This window comes from Salmo trutta, chromosome 23 (assembly GCF_901001165.1).
Source record: "Salmo trutta chromosome 23, fSalTru1.1, whole genome shotgun sequence".
Taxonomy (NCBI): domain Eukaryota; kingdom Metazoa; phylum Chordata; class Actinopteri; order Salmoniformes; family Salmonidae; genus Salmo; species Salmo trutta.
The window spans coordinates 6,356,441-6,377,218 of NC_042979.1; the positions used below are offsets into that span (position 1 = coordinate 6,356,441).

General features: G+C 43.8%; 2 protein-coding genes across 4 annotated transcripts in view; both read right to left on the reverse strand.

Annotated features, from left to right (window-relative positions):
• LOC115159173 (chondroitin sulfate N-acetylgalactosaminyltransferase 1) overlaps positions 1–14,814 on the reverse strand; it is a 32,333-nt gene extending 17,519 nt beyond the window's left edge. Inside the window, exons 1-3 of one of the 3 annotated variants that reach the window (XM_029708638.1) lie at positions 14,681–14,814; positions 8,732–8,849; positions 2,474–3,843 (exon numbers count right to left, since the gene is read on the reverse strand). In XM_029708638.1, coding sequence (XP_029564498.1) covers positions 2,474–3,200 — 727 coding nt within the window. In that variant the 5' untranslated portion in view covers positions 3,201–3,843; positions 8,732–8,849; positions 14,681–14,814. Of the gene's footprint in view, positions 1–2,473; positions 3,844–8,731; positions 8,853–14,680 lie in introns of all 3 variants that reach the window. The other 2 variants (XM_029708636.1, XM_029708637.1) reach the window with 2 other exon arrangements.
• Positions 14,815–19,069: 4,255 nt separating this feature from the next.
• On the reverse strand, positions 19,070–20,443 carry LOC115159175 (nucleoredoxin-like protein 2). The gene is made up of 2 exons (XM_029708639.1): positions 19,900–20,443; positions 19,070–19,536 (listed from the first exon to the last, which is right to left on the reverse strand). Exons 1-2 carry the CDS (start codon positions 20,199–20,201, stop codon positions 19,365–19,367), a joined length of 474 nt encoding a protein of 157 aa, XP_029564499.1. The 5' UTR covers positions 20,202–20,443; the 3' UTR covers positions 19,070–19,364.
• Between the last annotated feature and the right edge of the window lie 335 nt (positions 20,444–20,778).

Here is a 20,778-nt window from a genome sequence, read left to right on the forward strand (position 1 = left end):
TGAATTTTGGCCCATTCCTCCTGACAGAGCTGGTGTAACTGAGTCAGGTTTGTAGGCCTCCTTACTCGCACACACTTTTTCAGTTCTGATGAATGTGGTACCTTCAGGCGTTTGGAAAGTGTGTGCTCCCTCTGCTGTTTCCTGAAGTTCACGATCATCTCCGTTGTTTTATTGACGTTGAGTGAGAGGTTAGTTTCCTGACACCACCCTCCGAGGGCCCTCACCTCCTCCCTGTAGGCCATCTCATCGTTGTTGGTAATCAAGCCTACCACTGTAGTGTCATCTGCAAACTTGATGATTGAGTTGGAAGTGTGCATGGCCTCGCAGACATGGTGAACAGGGAGTACAGGCGAGGGCTGAGAACACACCCTTGTGGGGCCCCAGTGTTGAGAATCAGTGGGGAGATGTTGTTTCCTACCTTCACCACCTGGGGGCGGCCCGTCAGAAAGTCCAGGACCCAGTTGCACAGGGCGGGGTCGAGACCCAGGGTCTCGAGCTTAATGACGAATTTGGAGGGTACTATGGTGTTAAATGCTGAGCAGTAGTCAATGAACAGCATTCTTACATAGGTATTCCTCTTGTCCAGATGGGATAGTGCAGTGTGTAGTGTGATGGCTATTGCATCGTCAGTGGACATATTGGGGCGATAAGGAAATTGGAGTGGGTCTAGGGTATCAGGTAGGGTGGAGGTGATATGATCCTTGACAAGTCTCTCAAAGCACTTTATGATGACAGAAGTGAGTGCAATGGGGCTATAGTCATTTAGTTCAGTTACCTTAGCTTTCTTGGGAACAGGAACAATGGTGGACATCTTGAAGCATGTGGGGAGAACAGACTGGGATAGGGATTGATTGAATATGTTCGTAAACACACCAGCCAGCTGGTCTGCGCATGCTCTGAGGACGCGGCTAGGGTTGCCGTCTGGGCCGGCAGCCTTGCGAGGGTTAACACGTTTAAATGTTTTACTCATGTTGGCCACGGAGAAGGAGAGCACACAGGTTTTGGTAGCGGGCCGTGTCAATGGCACTGTATTGTTCTCAAAGCAAGCAAAGAAGTTGTTTAGCTTTGAACTCTGGGAAGCATTTATTTGGGCTGCAATATCTGACATGCAGTTAACTCTAATGAACTCTTCAGCAGATGTAACTCTGGTTCTTGCTTTCCTGTGGTGGTCCTCATGAGAGCCAGTTTCATCATTGCGCTTGATGGTTTTTGCAACTGCACTTGAAGAAACTTTCAAAGTTCTTGCTTATTTTAGCTGTTCTTGCCATAATATGGATTTGGTATTTTACCAAATAGGGCTATCTTCTGTATACCACCCTGTCACAACACAACTGATTGGCTCAAACGGATTATGAAGGAAAGAAATTCCACAAATTAACTTTTAACTAGGCACACTTGATTGAAATTAATTCCAGGTGAATAACTCATGAAGCTGGTTGAGAGAATGCCAAGAGTGCGCAAAGCTGTCATCATGGCAAAGGGTGGCTACTTTGAAGAATCTAAAATACATTTTGATTTGTTTAACACGTTTTTGGTTACTACAATGATTCCATATGTGTTATTTCATAGTTTTGATGTCTTCACTATTATTCTATATCCCCTTTTGGAAAGAAACTCTTAATTCCTTATGAGTATGTTTAAGAGCCGATACCTGAACAAGTATTTCAAGGGAGAGGTAGAGGTACATAAACAATTATGTGTTTTCAGTATGTCGACACACACAGACAGACACAGATAGACACCACACGCAAAGGCAGGCATACACACACACAAACACTTTCCCTCTCCCAGGTACACTTAGGAATTAGTCAGACATGGCCCCAGTAAAGATGTTGACCTTTCAGAGGAAGCGGCCCCTCTCTCTGAGCTTGTAGAGATGCTACACACTGAATGGAAAGCAGCTGTGCTCATTTCCTACTCCAAATCATGCTAGACTAGCTGGATATCCTGGCTGTGGCTCTTCAGCACCTCTATTATGGCTATCACACAGCAAAGCAAAACAAAAAAAAACACAAGAAGGAACACACAAACACGTTTGTTACGGATGTAGTTTACTGGAGAAAATATAGAAACAATCGTTCGATTTTCTTAGTTGGAAATGAGGATGTGCTGATTATTTATTTGTTGGGCTGGAGTTCAAGTTGGTGAATTAATTGTTTTTATGCCATATCATTTTTATTAAAACCATGTCAGTGTTCCAGTAGTTCAACAGCCACTCCACAATGTAGCTATTGTAAGCTATCGTAGAGTAGTGTGGAACAGAACCTTGTGTATATGCCATACACAGGAGGCTACTGAGAGGAGGATGGTTCATAATAATGGCTGGAACGGAGCAAATGGAATGGCACCAATTTGATACCATTCCACTCATTCTCCTCCAGCCATTACCACGTCCTCCCCAATTATACATACACAGTATGTATATCATTATGGCTGTATACATATGACTCTGGTATGGAGCTTAGTGACTCACCTTCTATGAAGTCTGATGGTGAGTAGACCTTGGTGTTCCGGCCCTTGTTTGCTCCGTCTCGGGGTGTGTTGAGGCTCCGCAGGGCTGTCTCCAGCGCTTCACTCAGCTCATCCCTCCGGTCCTTCCTCACGGGCTTCTCCTCAGGGTGCCTGGTCAGGCCCATCTCCAGCTGGTACACCCTCTGCAGGGTGAAGCTCTCAAAGGGCACCACGGCATACTCATTGGGTAGTCTAGTACCCTGGTGGACCTCCGCCCGGCCCAGCTGACTGCGAAGGAACTCCTGGAGGTCTGTGTGGCTCCTGTCAGCCCCAGGCCCCTGGCCCCCCTCCCCGAGGGCACCTCCTCCTGGGGACTGTCCGTCCTGGCCTCTCCCTGCCGCCCGCTCCATTGTCTCTTGAACTCCTTTGAGCTGCTCACTACGCTCCTGCAGTGCTTCTTTTAACTGGGCGATCTGCTTCTTCAGACTCGCCATGTGTAGCTTGTGCTGCTCCTCACGCTCCGCTAGCATGGCCTGGTAGTCCTCCCGCCCCGGGGGTCCGCTCTGAGACCCCCCTGTGCCCCCTGCTGCCCCTACCCCCAGCCCGGGGCGTGGCAGGGCGTGGCTCACCAGGTTGTCCTCGGAGTGGGGGCTGCAGGTCATGACGTAGAGGAGGGATAGAGAGCAGCACACTAGGACCAATAGCACGCCCACACGGGACACCCAGGCCAGCAGACCCCTCCGCAGCATCCCGCTATCACCCAGAGGATCCAGGGATACACACACACACACACACACCTTACCCTCCAGCAGTCTCACCGCCCACTAAAATATGATTGTCTTTGTGATTGATATTAATGTCTGACTAACCAAAGAAGATCCGCCTGAATGATCATTTGGGCCATTATAAGGGACATCTCAACATTGCTCATACCATTGTTTGGATTCCTCATCCGTATGTTTGCGGTCAAGGGTGAGGCCCATTGGTCACGGCCCCCTTCTCCTTCACCCCTGGCTGGGGCCCAGTAAGGTTTGACGAGGTCCAGAACCTGGCTATTTCTATTTCCGATCCGGTCATTGGTAACAGACGCCATTCATCAGTGACTCATCACATATGGTCCCACTACTTTCTCTGTGCACCCTGCTCTTTCCTTCCTGTCTGATGCTGCTGTTGCATTACAGGCCCCTGAGAGAATGTCTGTCTGGGATTCGTTGTTTATTCCACTGGACTCATGTTGAGAAGTTATGACACATGATTAGTTTTCCTGGACCTGATTGAGTAAACTGCATAGAGGAGTGAGAACACAATCCACATCCCTTAAAAGAAAGTGAATGAACATTTTTGGTTGTTCGCAGTTTCTTCATGATGTATATGTCTTCCATGAGTCGCCTTCTGGAGAGAGAGAGAGAGAGAGAGAGAGAGAGAGAGAGAGTTAAAACTCAGTTGGTATGAAAGCGCAGTTAAGGTTCATGAGTATATGACATCATCACCATCCTATAGTCATCATAATCAATTTCTTCAAATCTCCTTCATCTAGACATATGTCTTTGTATATACGATTGCTTGGCTCTCTGAAAATTAAGAGCTTCACTTTGTGGTAAATCTCTCGATATGCTGCAGTATAAATCTGTGATGTTTTATTTTCAGAGATAACGAATTGTCATAAACCTGGGAGGGCTAGAGGTCTGCATGAGGTCTAATGTCTATTGCATGAGGATATAGGGAAGGAAAATAGTTTCAATATCTAACTCAGATGATAAAACATGCCACTCAATTTGAAATGTTTACTTTGATATGAACTGAAAGCATGGGTTTCTACCTAGCGACACAGCCAAGCCAAGCATCTCGTAATCCCTTTAACTGCTGAATAACAATGTTGCCAGTGATGACAGTGTGGCACTATGGGGGCTGTTCTAAAAGCATTAAGGACTGTAGATGTATGTGGACACTTCTGCATGCCTGTCCTCTCACTGTGGAACAATGGGATCAGTAGAAGACAAGCAAACACAAAACAAGCAAGAAAATGGGCCATTTACACACCCACACAAACGCTCTCTCTTTATCTCTGTCTCTCTGTCTTTCTCTCTCATCCACAAGAAAATGTCCTTAATCACATTAAGGAAGGCTGTATGGACAGAGATAGAAAAAGACTGCTTGCCTGTAGGCCTATGTTTCCATGCCTGTGTGCACGTGTTGTGCAGGTGATGGTTTATTTGTGTGTGCTGTGCACGATGGAAGCACGGGTCCACGTGTGTTTGTGAGTGTAGTTAGTGTGTCTGTACTGTGTAGTTAGTGTGTCTGTACGTGTATCTCCCTGTTGACTCACCACACAATGATCTATTTTATACTGTACCAGTCAAAAGTTTGGACACACCTACTCATTCAAGGGTTTTTCTTTATTTTACTATTTTCTATGTTGTAGAATGATAGTGAAGACATCAAAGCTATGAAATAACACATATGGAATCATGTAGTAACCAAAAAAAGTGTTAAAAAATCTAAATATATTTTATATTCTTCAAAGTAGCCACCTTCCGCCTTGATGACATCTTTGCACATTCTTGGCATTCTCTCAACCAGCTTCGCATATGCTGAGCACTTGTTGGCTGCAGTCCAACTCATCCTAAACCATCTCAATTGGGTTGAGGTCGGGTGATTGTGGAGGCCAAGTCATCTGATGCACTCCATCACTCTCCTTCTTGGTCAAACAGCCCTTACACAGCCTGGAGGTGTGTTGGGTCATTGTCATGTTGAAAAACAAATGATAGTGGGACTAAGTGCAAACCATATGGGATGGCGTATCGCTGCAGAATGCTGTGGTAGCCATGCTGGTTAAGTGCCTTGAATTCTAAATAAATCACAGACAGTGTCACCAGCAAAGCAACCCCACACATCACACCTCCTCCTCCATGCTTCACGGTGGGAGCTACACATGCAGAGATCACCCGTTCACCTACTCTGCATCTTACAAAGACACAGCGGTTCATGCAAAATCTCTAATTTGGACTCATCAGATCAAAGGACAAATTTCCACCGGTCTAATGTCCATTGCTCGTGTTTTTTGGCCCAAGCAAGTCTCTTCTCCTTATTGGTGTCCTTTAGTAGTGGTTTCTTTGCAGCCATTCGACCATGAAGGTCTGATTCACACAGTCTCCTCTGAACAGTTGATGTTGAGATGTGTCTGTTACTTGAACTCTGTGAAAAAAAATGTGGGGGTGCAATCTGGAGGTGCAGTTAATGAATGTATCCTCTACAGCAGAGGTAACTCTGGGTTCTCCTTTCCTGTGGTGGTCCTCGTGAGAGCCAGTTTCATTATAGCGCTTGATGGTTTTTCAAAGTTCTTCAAATTTTCCGGATTGACTGACCTTCATGTCTTAAAGTAATGATGGACTGTAATTTCTCTTTGCTTATTTGAGCTGTTCTTGCCACAATATAGACATGGTCTTTTACCAAATAGGGCTATCATCTGTATACCACCCCTACCTTGTCACAACACACTGATTAAACGCATTAAGAAGGAAAGAAATTCCACAAATTAACTTAACAATGCACACCTGTTAATTGAAATGCATTCCAGGTGAATACCCTCATGAATCTGGCTGAGAAAATACCAAGAGTGTGCAAAGCTGTCATCAAGGCAAATGGTCTCTACTTTGAAGAATCTCAAAAATAAAATATATTTTGATTTGTTTAACCCTTTTTTGGTTACTACATGATTCCATGTGTGTTATTTTATAGTTTTGATGTCTTCACTATTATTCTACAATGTAGAAAATAGTCCAAATAAAGAAAAACCCTTGAATGAGTAGGTGTGTCCAAACTTTTGACTGGTAGTGTAGGCTCAATGCAACCTGCTACTAATGAAAGGACCAGTTATGTCAGAATACCGGGCTGTATAGGTCCTGTGCTCTGTGCCTGGGCTGCTGGGTCAAACCAGTCGCTGATGTTTACGTAAGCATTTACGAAATGAATGCATTATGTAGGGATTATGAATGCGTTACGTATGTAGACACCATTGAAAAAAAAGTTCCCAGATGACTTTGGCCTTCCTGTAACAGCACCATGGCTACTTAAGATCTCAAGAATCTAAAGTGGCTTCTTCCTCTTATCTCCTCTCCTTCATCGTTGCTGGTCTGAGATTGACTGCATAAGTGGAAATAATAGGGGGAGCCTGAATAATAGAAATGAACTTTCACCTGCCTGGTTATGTAATAAACTGCAAAGGAGACACGCGGATGTGACGTTAAGACTATTGAGATGTAGCCTACCCTGTGAGTCCATATAGCCTGTAATTACCAGGCATCCTTCTAGCAGCACAGAGATTCCCACCCCACAGAGCCAGAGCCAGGGACTGGGGTTGGGAGGAGAGACTGAATGAATGGTGACTCACAGCCAAACCACTGACTCTGTCAATGGATAGATTCCCTGGTTGTCATTTAACTCCCCAAGGGAATGGACAGGGTTGTCATACCACAATATGTAACCTCTAAATCATATTATGGGATGACGTGTTCTTCTCTAACATTCATAATTAAATGATGATTTATTATTAAATTACACCATCATCATACTGATTCTATCTACATTTAGTTCAATGTAACCCTCATGTGAAACTCAAGGAAGATAATTACGAAAAGTAACATCTAAAGAACGCCTAACATCTACTTCTACTTCTGAGACCTCGGGTAATTTGTCAACTGAGCCAACCTATAAGTCTTGACTTCATTTCCAACTGAAGTAAAACAAACTGCCATTGTATTGCAGTCAGGAAATGATGTGCCTTTTTTTTCCCATTTTGGCACGTCTCATCTCAGCAGTGGTCACTGTCCAATCAGAGAGAAGTAACCGTGGTGATACAGTTTACATGAGTTTAGTCACCTCTGATTTGTGCTGTTGTGCATAAATAGCTACGCACCACAGTGGGTTCTGTCTTACAGTTACTGCTGTTACTTCTGCTCGTGTTTCTGACTCTCTTCCTGTATATGCATGACTATAAGAGTGATTGGTTTGTTCTTTTGGAGCAGTAAAGCCAGATTCATGTTTATGCAGAATCTTTAATTACACAGTGGCTAAATCTGAATCATTATACGATCATTACGCAAACAGTGTTTATAAATATTTATAAACGCTTGTATACAAATGTAAAAATGCAGAAGTGCAGTGATTGGATATAACAGACTGAGCTATGATAAATGGGGTATTTTTCCTCTCAGAGGACTTGCATTCACTCTGAAAGACAGAAACAGATAGAGAGAGAGAGAGACAGACAGACAGAGGAAAAACAGATTGATAGAGTGCGAGCGAGGGAAAAGAGGGAACGACAGAAAAGAGAGCGAGGTGAGGTGGCGAGTCGGGCGGCGAAGATTAGATCGAGACGCCTCCTGTGTTCAACGCTAAGGGCATCTGGTTTTGACACAGACGCGACGCCCCCCCCCCCGTTAGAGCGGCATCCTGGCTACATTGGTGGTGGAGTGGCGTGGAACTGTGCTCTCCGTTCTGTGGGTGGGAGGTGGTGGTGTGCGTGTCTTGATAGCTCTGTTGGTAGAGCATGGCGCTTGCAACACCAGGGTTGTGGGTTCGATTCCCACGGGGGACCAGTATGAAGGAAAAAAATATTTGAAAATGAATGCACCTACTACTGTAAGGGTGTCTGCTAAATTAGTCAAATTTAAACATGTTAAACATACTGGGGCTATGTCAAACTAATATTTACATGTACCTGGGAGAGGGAAGATTGTGTTGGAGGGGGGGGCATTATTATAAATAGTGACACGTTTCTGGCCCATTCCCAGACAGCAGTCCCAGTTATGCAGGAGAAATAGAAGAGACTGTCTCTGTGAAGTGTGAAGTATTTGAGGTATGATTCTGTGGCAGTCTCAAAATGTACAAACAGTAGTTCAGTGTGTGTGTGTGTGTGTGTACCCACGTGCGTCACTAAATATATGAATATAGAATGTACAAAAATTGACCATAGCGATAATTTCAACAAGATGCATTCATTACATACACCCCCGTAAGGCATAAGCAGCGGTCGGTCTGTAATCACTAAAAACAAGAAAATTAACCACAGAAACACACCACAAGGCATGCTTCTGACCCTATTAAAAAAACTCTGTGATCTCTGTATTTCTTCTGTTATTTTCCCTTAGGGAACGTACTTAGGCTTTTACAGCGAATCGGTCTGCACTGGTCGTGGTAAAAGGAGGATGTTCTACTGTGACATACAGAAAAAGCTCCAGGTGGGGCTGCCGGGCCGCGCCACCTGGTGTCACTGCCTTACCATAACCCCACCATCAGGTCCATCCCTGAGAGAAAGGAGGAGAGCACACAAAACCAGTCCCAGATGTCATTGGAGAGCAGTCCTGGGTGCACGTTTCGGACCAAGTTTTTTGGAAAACCTGCTTTAGAGAGAAGGAAAAAAATGGAGGACAGGGTTAGAGGAAGAAAGAGAGAGGGGAGAGAAAGAGAGCTAGAGGTAGAGTGATGTATAGAGAGAGAGAGGGTTAGCGGTAGAGAAGGGGCTTTTTGATGTTCCTCTGGCCCTCAGGTGATTCTCCTTCCCCTTGATTAGGCTTACTGATAGCTGGTTTCCTCAGTGCCAGACCCAAGCCGTATCCTAGCCTACCCTACCCACCATCTGGCCCACTCGGCTCTTAAAAAAACCCCATCTGTTCTGCTACACACTAAACACATCTCTCAGTTACACACTCCATCTCTCTAACGATGTACAGTACACACAAAAGCACACCTTGACATACAACAAAGTCACAAAGTATTTCAAATGGTAGACCTATACCCTATACTTAGTAAACACAAAGAGAACATAACATTATACCTGGGTATTGAAACATTCACTGTGTGCTTTCACATTCTTCCAGATGCTCACAACTTCTCTCAACTAGGCTATGTCTTTATAGGTACTACAAATAGTGCAATTATTTCTGCATGTACATTGCTGTGAAAAAGTAGGCTCCCTTTATCTAATATTAGGTTTTGGTTGAAGATCTGATAACATTCCGTATCAACAATATGCAAAAGTAGACAAAATTAGAAAGTGGTCAAATACTTTTCACAAGTACTAATCTATATTTGCCTAAACAATGGTACTTGAACCATAAACACTATAAAATTGCCTTTCATAAAACAATGCACAAGGAGGAAAATTAGAGGGCAAATCCTTAGTACATCACAATTAAAAAGTCACAATGTTTTTAATACTGCGCAAAATCCATCCCTATAATTATAACTGTTTAAATAATGTGTGAGAAGGGATAGCTGGGCTTGATTTCAGTGTTTCTGAGCTTCAAACCCCACATCCTGCTGTCTTTTGGTTAAACTAGTGTCTTAAAAAAGGTATTTACTTCCTTCCTATGTCCTTCAACCAGACAACTATTTTTTGTTTATTAGTGGGTTCTTAGCGTAGCAAGATCATGTTGTTCCCCTAGTCCCCTCAAACTCAACTCTAGACCTCGAAGCCAGTTCCACTGCGTTTTTTCATTGTTCCCCTCTAATCAGGGACTGATTTAGACCTGGGACAACAGGTGAGTGCAAATAATGATCAGGTAGAACAGAAAACCAGCAGGCTCCGGACCTCGTGGGGTAAGAGTTGAATACCCCTGCCCTAGTCTATATGATCAACTTCCTATCCCATCGTCACTGACACTCAGAGGGGCAGGAGGTTGGGGAGGTGCTTGTGACAGCCTATAGTTTTCAGTGATACTATACGTGTACCAAATGTGTGTGTTCTGCTCTCAGTGCCTTGGCACTCACCACCCATGTCCAATGATTGGCTGAAAACAGATGAGCTCATCCAGCATGACCATCTAGCCTCCTTATCTGCACAGATGGCATGGCTGTATGACACTCAAAGACATGCACGCAAGATCACACCCACGCACAAACTGGCAGATTCCAGCGACCTTTTCCAAGAAAATGGTGTAATACCTTGGCCAGCAATGCCAGCCTCCATTCACTGATCTTGGAATAGGATCAGTGAATGGAGCCAGTGTGAATACATGTGCACTTGACTGGTAGCCAAGACTACTTCTTGTTTTTAGCTGATAGGAGTTGAACCCGGTGTGGTCGCCTGCTCCAATAGCCCATCCGTGACAATGACCAACGAGTTGTGCGTTCTGAGATGCCGTTCTGCACGCCACTCTTGTACTGCACCGCTATTTGCCTATTTGGCATGCCTGTTAGCTTGCACGATTCTTGCCATTCTCCTTCGACCTTTCATTAACAAGCTGTTTTCGCCCACAGGACTGCCGCTGGCTTTGTTTGTCACACCATTCTCAGTAAACCATAGACACGGTTGTGTGGGAAAAGCCCAGGAGGCCGGCCGTTTCTGAGATACTGGAACCACGCTCAAAGTCGCTTAGGTTACTAATTTTGCCCAGTCTAACATTCCATCGAACAGTAACTGAATGCCTCGATGCCTGTCTGCTTGCTTTATATAGCAAGCCATAGCTACATGACTTACTGTCTGTAGGAGTGAATTATATTCTTGAACAGGGTGGTGTACCTAATAAACTGGCGATTGAGTGTATATCAGTGGACTGTACTTCAGAGATGGACTGTACTTCAGAGAGAGGATGACTGACACCTGATCTGTGTAACATGAGCTAAACGTCACATCAGCACCACCAGCAGGCCAGTAAAGGACTAACTAGTGAATATTCACAGAGTAAACAACAGAACATCTCTAACAGATGGACAATGGACTCACACACAGATGCAGACATATAATGTATTGTTGTATTGACAATCTCACTAAGGTAAATCATACCCTCCTAAACAGAAAGTTAAGTGGACGACATACACTACATGGCTCGTTGAACATCTCATTCCAAAATCATGGGCATTAATATAGAGTTGGCCCCCCTTTGCTGCTATAACAGCCTCCACACTTCTGGGAAGGCTTTCCACTAGATGTTGGAACATTGCTGCGGGGACTTGCTTCCATTCAGCCACAAGAGCTTTAGCGAGGTCGGGCACTGATGTTGGGTGATTAGGCCTGGCTCGCAGTCGGAGTTCCAATTCATCCCAAAAGTGTTCGATTGGGTTGAGGTCAGGGCTCTGTACAGGCCAGTCAAGTTCTTCCAGACCAATCTCGACAAACCATTTCTGTATGGACTTCACTTTGTGCACGGGGGCGTTACCATACTTTGTGCACGGGGGCATTGCCATGCTGAAACAGGAAAGGGCCTTCCCCAAACTGTGACACAAGGTTGGAAGCACAGAATCGTCTAGAATGTCATTGTATGCTGTAGCTTTAAGATTTCCCTTCACTGGAATTAAGGGGCCTAGCCCGAACAATGAAAAACAGCCCCAGACCATTATTCCTCCTCCACCAAAACATAATAGTTGCCAGTGTGCATTCTCCTGGCATCCGCCAAACCCAGATTCATCCGTTGGCTGCCAGATGGTGAAGAGTGATTCATCACTCCAGAGAACACGTTTCCACTGCTCCAGAGTCCAATGGCAATGAGCTTTACGCCACTCCAGCTGACACTTGGTATTGCGCACGGGGATCTGAGGCTGCTCGGCCATGGAAACCCATTTCACGAAGCTCCCGATGAACAGTTCTTGTGCTGACATTGCTTCCAGAGGCTTCACAATAACAGCACTTGACCGGGGCAGCTCTAAGAGGGGATAAATCTGACGAACTGACTTGTTGGAAAGGTAGCATCCTATGACAGTGCCACGTTGAAAGTCACTGAGGTCTTCAGTACGGACTATTTTACTGCCAGTGTTTGTCTATGGAGATTGCATGGCAGTGTGCTCGATTTTATATACCTGTCAGCAACAGGTTTGGCTGAAATAGCCAAATCCACAATTTTGAAGGGGTCTCCATATACTTTTGGCCATGTAGTGTATGTTTGGCAAGTGACTACTAGTCATTCCACTGCTACAGCGTGGGGTCTGACACTACTAAGGAAAATAGTATATGGCTGATTATTGACTGCCAGTGCTCATAGTTAAAATATTTGACTAAATCCTTCATAAAAAAACAAATTTCAATCAATCCCAGTTGGGGTTTTCATGGTTTAGAAAACAACAGGATTTTTTTATGGACAAATATTTTAGCAGTGAGGGACTTAACCCCAACTTTCCTGATTCAAATCAAGTGGTTGAATTGTAAGAGAGCAGAGTTGCGGCTATAGGCTATAGGAGATCTGATGTTGTGATGTGCTTCATCTGTGGTGAAACAACCCAAATACTGACACTTTAGTCTCTCACGACTTTAATCTTTCACTGTTAATCTCCCCAATTGTCATCAGAATTTAGCATGACAAGAGGCGGGTGGGCTGGCTGGATGAGTGTGTATGTACAGTGCCTGTCACGTTACAGCCATATTCTAAAATTATTATTTCCCCCTACACACAATACCCCATAAAGACAAAGGAAAAAAAATGTTTTTTAGAAATGCTTCTTAAAAATAAAAAACAGAAATACCTTATTTACATAAGTATTCAGACCATTTGAAATTGAGCTCAGACGTATCCTGTTTCCATTGATCATCCTTGAGATGTTTCTACAACTTGATTGGAGTCCACCTGTGATTGGACATGATTTGGAAAGAAATGTCTGGAAGAAACCTGGCAACATCCCTACGGTGAAGCATGGTGGTGGCAGCATCATGCTATGGGGATGTTTTTCAGCAGCAGGGACTGGGAGAATAGTCAGGATCGAGGAAAAGATGAACGGAGCAAAGTACAGAGAGATCCTTGATGAAAACCCTGCACCAGAGCGGACCTCAGACCGGGGCGAAGGTTCACCTTCCAACAGGACAACGACCCTAAGCACACAGCCAAGACAACGCAGGAGTGGCTTTGGGACAAGTCTCTGAATGTCCTTGAGTGGCCCAGCCAGAGCCCGGACTTAAACCCGATCGAATATCTCTGGAGAGACCGGAAAATAGTTGTGCAGCAACGCTCCCCAGCCAACCTGACAAAGTTTGAGAGGATCTGCAGAGAAGAATGGGAGAAACTTCCCAAATACAGGCATGCCAAGCTTCTAGCATCATACCCAAGAAGACTCAAGGCTGTAATTGCTGCCAAAGGTGCATCAACAAAGTTCTGAGTAAAAGGTCTGAACACTTATGTAAATGTGATTTAAAAAAATGTTTTTATACATTTGTCAAATTTTAAAAAACTTTTCCCGCTCTGTCATTATGGAGTATTGTGTGTAGAGGATGAGAAAACAAACACAAAAATCTATTTTAGAATGAGGCTGTAACGCAACCTAATGTGGAAATAGTGAAGGGGTCTGAATACTTTCCGGATGCACTGAATGTATGTGGGTGCATGACTGCGCACAAAACTAATTGAAATCATGACCTCTCCCTGTTCAGTTATTGATTTACACTTCATCACTCTCTCCCCGTGTGTGTGTGTGTGAGAGAGAGAGAGAGAGAGAGAGAGAGAGACAGAGAGAGAGAGAGAGAGAGAGAGAGAGAGACAGAGAGAGAGAGAGAGAGAGAGAGAGAGAGAGAGAGAGAGAGAGAGAGAGAGAGAAGTAATAGGTAACCTGTGGTACCATCGACAGTTTCTAGTCACACAAGAAAAGGTAGGAGCGTTGCAACATAACGCCTCTAAGTCAGAGCGCCCGTCTGTCTCTCCCACCGAAGAGAATGTGTCGTTATGATGTCTATTAACACGAGAGAACCGTGCACACCGCTCCTCTTCACTAAACCCCTTCCATCCCATTCCCAATAGCTTAGAAGTGAGAGTAGGATACTGTCTCATCTCATTCCAACACTACCCTCTTTCATCTCATTAGACACAATCCCATTTCCACTCCAGCCTATCCATATTCTATTAGTCCATTCTCTTCCCAATATTATCCATCGTTTTAAAAAAAATAAACATCCCACTATCCTGTCCAAATGAATAAGACACCATTATTCAAGGAGTCTCCTTTCTTTACACACACACACACACACACACACACACACACACACACACACACACACACACACACACACACACACCAAATAATTTTACAAATTGAAATGAAATGACTAGTTAAAACTGAAACAATTTCCTCACCAAATCTTACACTCAAGTAGACTCTAAACGTCCTAATGTGAACAGTTAATTATGTGTACATGGCAACATGTGCTCACATCAACCGCAACTCTCAAAGTGTATCCTACTTACCCACAGCATCGCAATCTCACGCTTTAGACAGGCAAGATTTAACAATAATCCTTGTAATTTCTACGTACCTTTCGGTTTCATTCATCCATTTCTCTTAATTCCAGCGGAGGGGTTCGCTGAGGCGCACGGTGCGGTACCCAAACCTGGACCGGTCTTCGAGCTCCTGAGTCCGTGAACACGAGCTTAAAGAGTGTGTGTGTGTGTGTGTGTGTATGTAAACTCTGACAGGAACAGGATCCGTGAGTCCGCCCCGGTGATTCCTCCGCCTCTCCTCTAGCAACTCACATAATGGATGTGTTGTTACCTGATTCAGCATGCCATTAGCATAAGAAACACTGCTGGCTTTCATACCAGCCTGGTCTCATAGACTAGACTTAACATAGTAAACATAAATCTGGTACACTCAAATTAGTGTGATAAAGTAAGTTTGGTATGGTTACATAAAACAGATTGTTAGAGCAAATACTAAAGTAGGTTAGTTGGTCAGAGTGGATGGGTAGGCATATAACCTGAACGTCTAGCAAACCAAAGGTTGCGGGTTCAAATGTCATTGCAGACAACTTTAGCATTTTAACAAATTAGCAACTTTTCAACTACTTAGTACTTTTTCTCTATTTCGCATGTTAGCTAACCCTTCCCCTATTGTACGTAATTCATAACATACCATGGAAATGGGTGATGAACATCCACAAATTAATACATAGGCCTACCATACGAAACGTAACATATCATACTAAATGGAGTGTCTCGGATTTACTTACAGAATAATACGAAATTCTCTGAGACCAGGTTGTTCATACACAGGCCAGCAGGAAAGTAGTCTTATTTGATTGAATCTATTAGACATGTGGATCTGGATTTGTCTATGAACAATTTCAGTTGTGTAACTTGTGCTGTATCTTATTTGGTCTGGCCCTGAAATAGACTTGACAATCCCATGTGAAGAAATCGGGGAGATGAGAGTTGAGAAACGCCCCTGACACACAAGCATGCTATAAAGCGCTCCACACTCAATTCTGTCCTTTGATCTAGTATGAACAAGTAAAACTGTGGTGGTGAAATATCAAACGTAGGCCTACTGTTCTTGGCTAACATGCATGTGGGAATAAATCAAGATCAATTTTATGGATAAAAGCCTAATCCTTTTTGGTCCCAACATCAGGTCCATTATTTTCGGTAATACGAGTCTCTTGTCAATTAAGAAAAGGAAGTACTGAGGTCCTCCTGTTGCAACACTGATCTGTTGACAATGCGGTTTAGAAGCGGAGCTGAGCAGCGGTATGAAAACCACTTCCGCCGCTACCAAATAGTGGTTCATTCATCAGGGCTGCACTCACCACTCACACAATCCCACTGGCTGTGTCTCGAAGCACACTGAGAACAGGTCTTAGAGCAGTGGTTGCGGTCAGACAGTTCATTTGGATACTTGGGAAGTCTGACTCAAGCAAATCAAATCAAGTGTTATTGGTCACATACACATATTTAGCAGATGTTATTGCGGGTGTAGCGAAATGCTTGTGTTCGTAGATCCAACAGTGCAGCAGTATCTAACAGTGCAGTAGTATCTAAAATGATTCACAACAATACACACAAATCTAAAAGTAAAAGAATGGAATTAAGAAATATATAATATTAGATTGAGCAATGTCGGAGTGGCACTGGCTAAAATACAGTAAAATAGAATACAGTATATACATATGAGATGAGTAAAGCAGTAAGTCTAAGTATATAGGGCAGCAGCCGGTGCAGGGTTGCGTAACAGTGTGGAAGCCGGGTGGAAGCCGGCTAGTGATGGCTATTTAACAGACTGATGGCCTTGAGATAGAAGCTGTTTTTCAGTCTCTCGGTCCCAGCTTTGATGCACCTGTACTGACCTCGCCTTCTGGATGATAGCGGGGTGAACAGGCAGTGGCTCGGGTGGTTGATGTCCTTGATGATCTTTTTGGTCTTCCTGTGACATCGGGTGCTGTAGGTGTCCTGGAGGGCAGGTAGTTTGTCCCCGGTAATGCGTTGGGCAGACCGCACCACCCTCTGGAGAGCCCTGCAGTTGCGGGCGGTGCAGTTGCCATACCAGGTGGTGATCCAGCCCGAATGGATGCTCTCAGTTGTGCATATTTAAAAGTCTGTCTGTGTGGGTGGACCATTTCAGATCGTCAGTGATATGTACGCCGAGGAACTTGAAGCTTTCCACCTTCTCCACTGCGGTCCCGTCAATGTGGATAGGGACGTGCTCCCTCTGCTGTTTCCTGAAGTCCACGATCAGCTCCTTTGTTTTGTTGACGTTGAGTGAGAGGTTATTTTCCTGCCACCACTCTCCCAGGGCCCTCACCTTCTCCCTGTAGGCTATCTCATCGTTGTTGGTAATCAGGCCTACTACTGTTGTGTCATCTGCAAATTTCATGATTGAGTTAGAGGTATGCGTGGCCACGCAGGCATGGGTGAACAGCTACTACAGGAGGGGGCTGAGCACGCACCCTTATGGGCCCGTGTTGAGGATCAGCGAAGTGGAGGTGTTGTTTCCTACCTTCACCACCTGGGGGCGGCCCGTCAGAAAGTCCAGGACCCAGTTGCACAGGGCCGGGTTCAGACCCAGGCCCCGAGCTTAATGAGGAGCTTGGAGGGTACTATGGTGTTGAATGTTGAGCTATAGTCAGTGAAGAGCATTCTTACATAGATTCCTCTGGTCCAGATGGGATCGGGCAGTGTGCAATGTGACTGCGATTACGTTGTCTGTGGATCTATTGGGGCGGAAAGAAATTGAAGTGGGCCTAGGGTGTCAGGTTAGAGGTGATATGATCCTTAACTAGCCTCTCATTGTCAGTAAGAATTTGTTCTTAACTGACTTGCCTAGTTAAGTAAAGGTTAAATAAGAGGCAAAAAAAAGCCTCTCAAAGCAATTCATGATGACAGAAGTGAGTGCTACGGGGCGATAGCCATTTAGTTCGGTTACCTTTGCTTTCTTGGGTACAGGAACAATGATTGGCATCTTGAAGCAAGTGGGGACAGCAGACTGGGACAGAGAGATATTGAATATGTCCGTAAACACTCCAGCCAGCTGGTCTGCGCATACTCTGAGGACAGCGCACGTGATTGTGTGCCATGCATTCAAGCAGTGTAAACTGGTCAAACAGCCGAAGGGGTTTTAGTTTGCTCTCTGGGCAAAGTGATATATCATGGTCCCATCAAGAAGAGCTAAACAATATCGTATATTGTCAGTTTTGTCTAGCATCGGAGGGACTCTTTGCCTCATACCTGGTAAGACTATAGCTTTGCGGAAGCCTACATGAGCAAACTATGGCCTCTGCCGAGAGGTCTTGACCTATATGGCACAGGTGTGAGCTCACCCTGTAATCATATGCTCACTAGTTCAAGCCTCTTTAATGGCTAAATTGGTGGCAGATCGCTTCAGTTACATAGAGCAGCTCTCGGACCGGTGAACAAGGTCTAAAGGTAGCTCTGATCACCTGTTGCTTTCATCAAAACCCAAATAGACATTTTCATGGTCAAGACGATGACCTAAAGGCACTTCAGTTGAGTAAGGACGGCAAGTTTCTTCCACAGATTCGACATAATTCCCCATTATTGCAAAATATTCACCCGAAGACCGAATGTCCCACTCAGCACTATATAGGCAGTATTTCAGTCAGACCATAATGTAATCGGAGGGGAGGAGCTTACTTAGCAAGGGCTATGCCTATAGCATTTTGAGAGATTTGTTTAACACAAAATTCCTCCAATTTGTAAAGCCTCATTTACTTCAAAGAGTCAAATTCAGCTTAACATTTGGTCAAATCCCCCTCAAACTATAGTTTTCCTGTTTGACATATTGCAATAGCAACTCTCTCAAAATATTAATTTAAAAGGACATTGTTTCCAATAAATGTTCTCACAAAATAAGGTTGAAAAACATACAACCTAGGAGGGAATGAGAGGTAGTGCTGTTTCAAACAATCTATAGCTGGGGATGTAGCCTCATAGGTGAGCCTATGGCGACATCTTGAGGTATTAAGTGAACTTGCCATAAAATCACTGAAATAAAGTGCAAAGATATTAGCATTACTTTGTTCGTTATCAGTCATCAAGAGGACATTATTCAATTCACATACATCAACATGATTTGTCATGATACAATCACTGGAGCCTGCTTTGCATGATTACAACAAGGCCCTTAGGTAACCTTAAAAACAATCAAATCTACAGAGACTGGGATGTGTGCTGAGTGACTAGACTATCATAATCAAAGTTGAGGCGCTTGCCAATTTACAAGTAAAACAAAATTATGCTTAAATGCAAAGAGGTGCAAAGGCAATGAGGAGCGAGACTCAGGTGTATTAGCTAAGGTGGAAATAATATCCTATGGGCTTTCCTAGAAGCATACTAATGGCACACTGGGGAATGACAGCGGCGTGAATGTTCCATACATAACACAACAACACAAGACTCCACAGTCAACAATAACTACACTGTAAACAGACAGTAAAGGATTTAATTGTTGTGCATTTTAAGTCATATAAAACAAAATATAAAAATAGCCGAACACCTCAAAATATGTATTCTGAAAATATAAGCCACTCATGTCTGTTCATTGTTTCTATTGTAGCTGGTATTATAAAAGCCTATTTAAGGAAAAAAAGCCACATTTTTGTTGTATTGCAGAAGTTTAGTATTGCCACTATTGTTCAAAAATAATTGTTTTTATAAGTCAGAAGAAGGAAGGTGCTCTATAATGTATAATTATGTACTCTAGAATGTCTATAAAGCTTTAAAGTTCTGGAAGACTTCGGCCACCTCCAACCAGCTCCTGAAGCAGGCTAGTCCCTGGTCTCGGATCTGTTTCCTTCCCTTGTCTGTGATCACGTCTCCATTCTCCTTCACAATCACCAGCTTAGGGACCGCTGTGATATTGAATCTCTTCTTTAAATCACTGAAGGGAAAGTGGAAGAGCACAGGGCATAATCATGACTTTATAACTATATGGATTATACCATACAAAATACAGGTCCCAATCTAGCAGAGGAATACAGTAGGCTAGCCTTGCTGAGCTCCAAATCACTTGTCGCATCAGGCAGGTAGAGACATTGCCCTATTTTTAAACCTAATCCCTCAAAAGGGTGACCCATAAACCTCTTACAAAGCCTGTTGCTTACAATCGCTGTACTATGGCTAGGCAGTGCAGGAAAGTATATAGGCCTAAGTTCAGTTCAACCATGTTTATCAATAATATCCCTTTCCAATAACTAAAATGGGAATAGGCTACATGAAAGATGAGACAGTCATAAGAATTTACTGTTTGTATTGATCCGTCCAAGGCAGGGCTAGCCAATCTCCGTGCATGTCATGATAATACTCCACCATATCATCACTCGACTTGTCAGAAGATATGAAAACGATTTCTAACTGTGCAGGTGGTTCGCTCTCCTCGACAAGTTCCGTGTAGAAATCGCATAGAATAGGGGTGAAATCTCGACAAGGCGGGCACCAGCCGGCAGAAAAATATATTCCCACTACTTTATTCCTGAGAGCTTCTTCTGGGTCTATAAGATCCCCTTCTTTATTGAGGAGAGTTTTCCCAACAAATACGTCCACCATGGTCGGGTCTGAGAACACGCGCAACAGTAACGAAAAAGGCAACAGTAGCCAAAACCAGTTCAGGACGGTTACCGTTGCAGCTTTACTCGCCGTGAACCTTTACTTTGAAGCAAGACGCTTAATCACTCGTCCAAGTACAACACTGTCATAGTTTTCAGTGTTCAATCACTATTTGTATCACTTTACTACCTGTCATAACCTGGTCATACCAAACTGTACTCACTGCTGTGTGGCGCTTGCTGCTGTTGGTTGGCTAAAAAAAACTGTCAATTTGATTGACATCTCGCGAGGCCAATCAGTGTCTTCCGTCCTCTACAGAACTATTTAAAGGTACAATCAGTAATATTTACACAATACAAACAGCCTCATGAATATTACATACTATCTATTAGACTAGAGTATGACGGTAGTAAACTTCTTTAAGTTAAATACCAGTCTGTCATCCCTAAAAGGAGAGAAACCACAGAGAGAAACCAACATACAACTTCACATAGTTTTAATTTGTTCAAATGTTATATGGATACTTACATAATAATTATAAAAAGTACATGTTTTTAAATGTGTGTATACCTCTAAA

What these genes read in the sequence shown, in the direction of transcription:
- LOC115159175 (XM_029708639.1), bottom strand. Translation starts at nt 20,201, where the DNA reads ATGGTGGACGTATTTGTTGGGAAAACTCTCCTCAATAAAGAAGGGGAT. An exon ending in TGGACGGATCAATACAAACA is followed by an intron (nt 19,537 to 19,899) that starts GTAAATTCTTAT and finishes CTTTCCCTTCAG; the next exon opens with TGATTTAAAGAAGAGATTCA.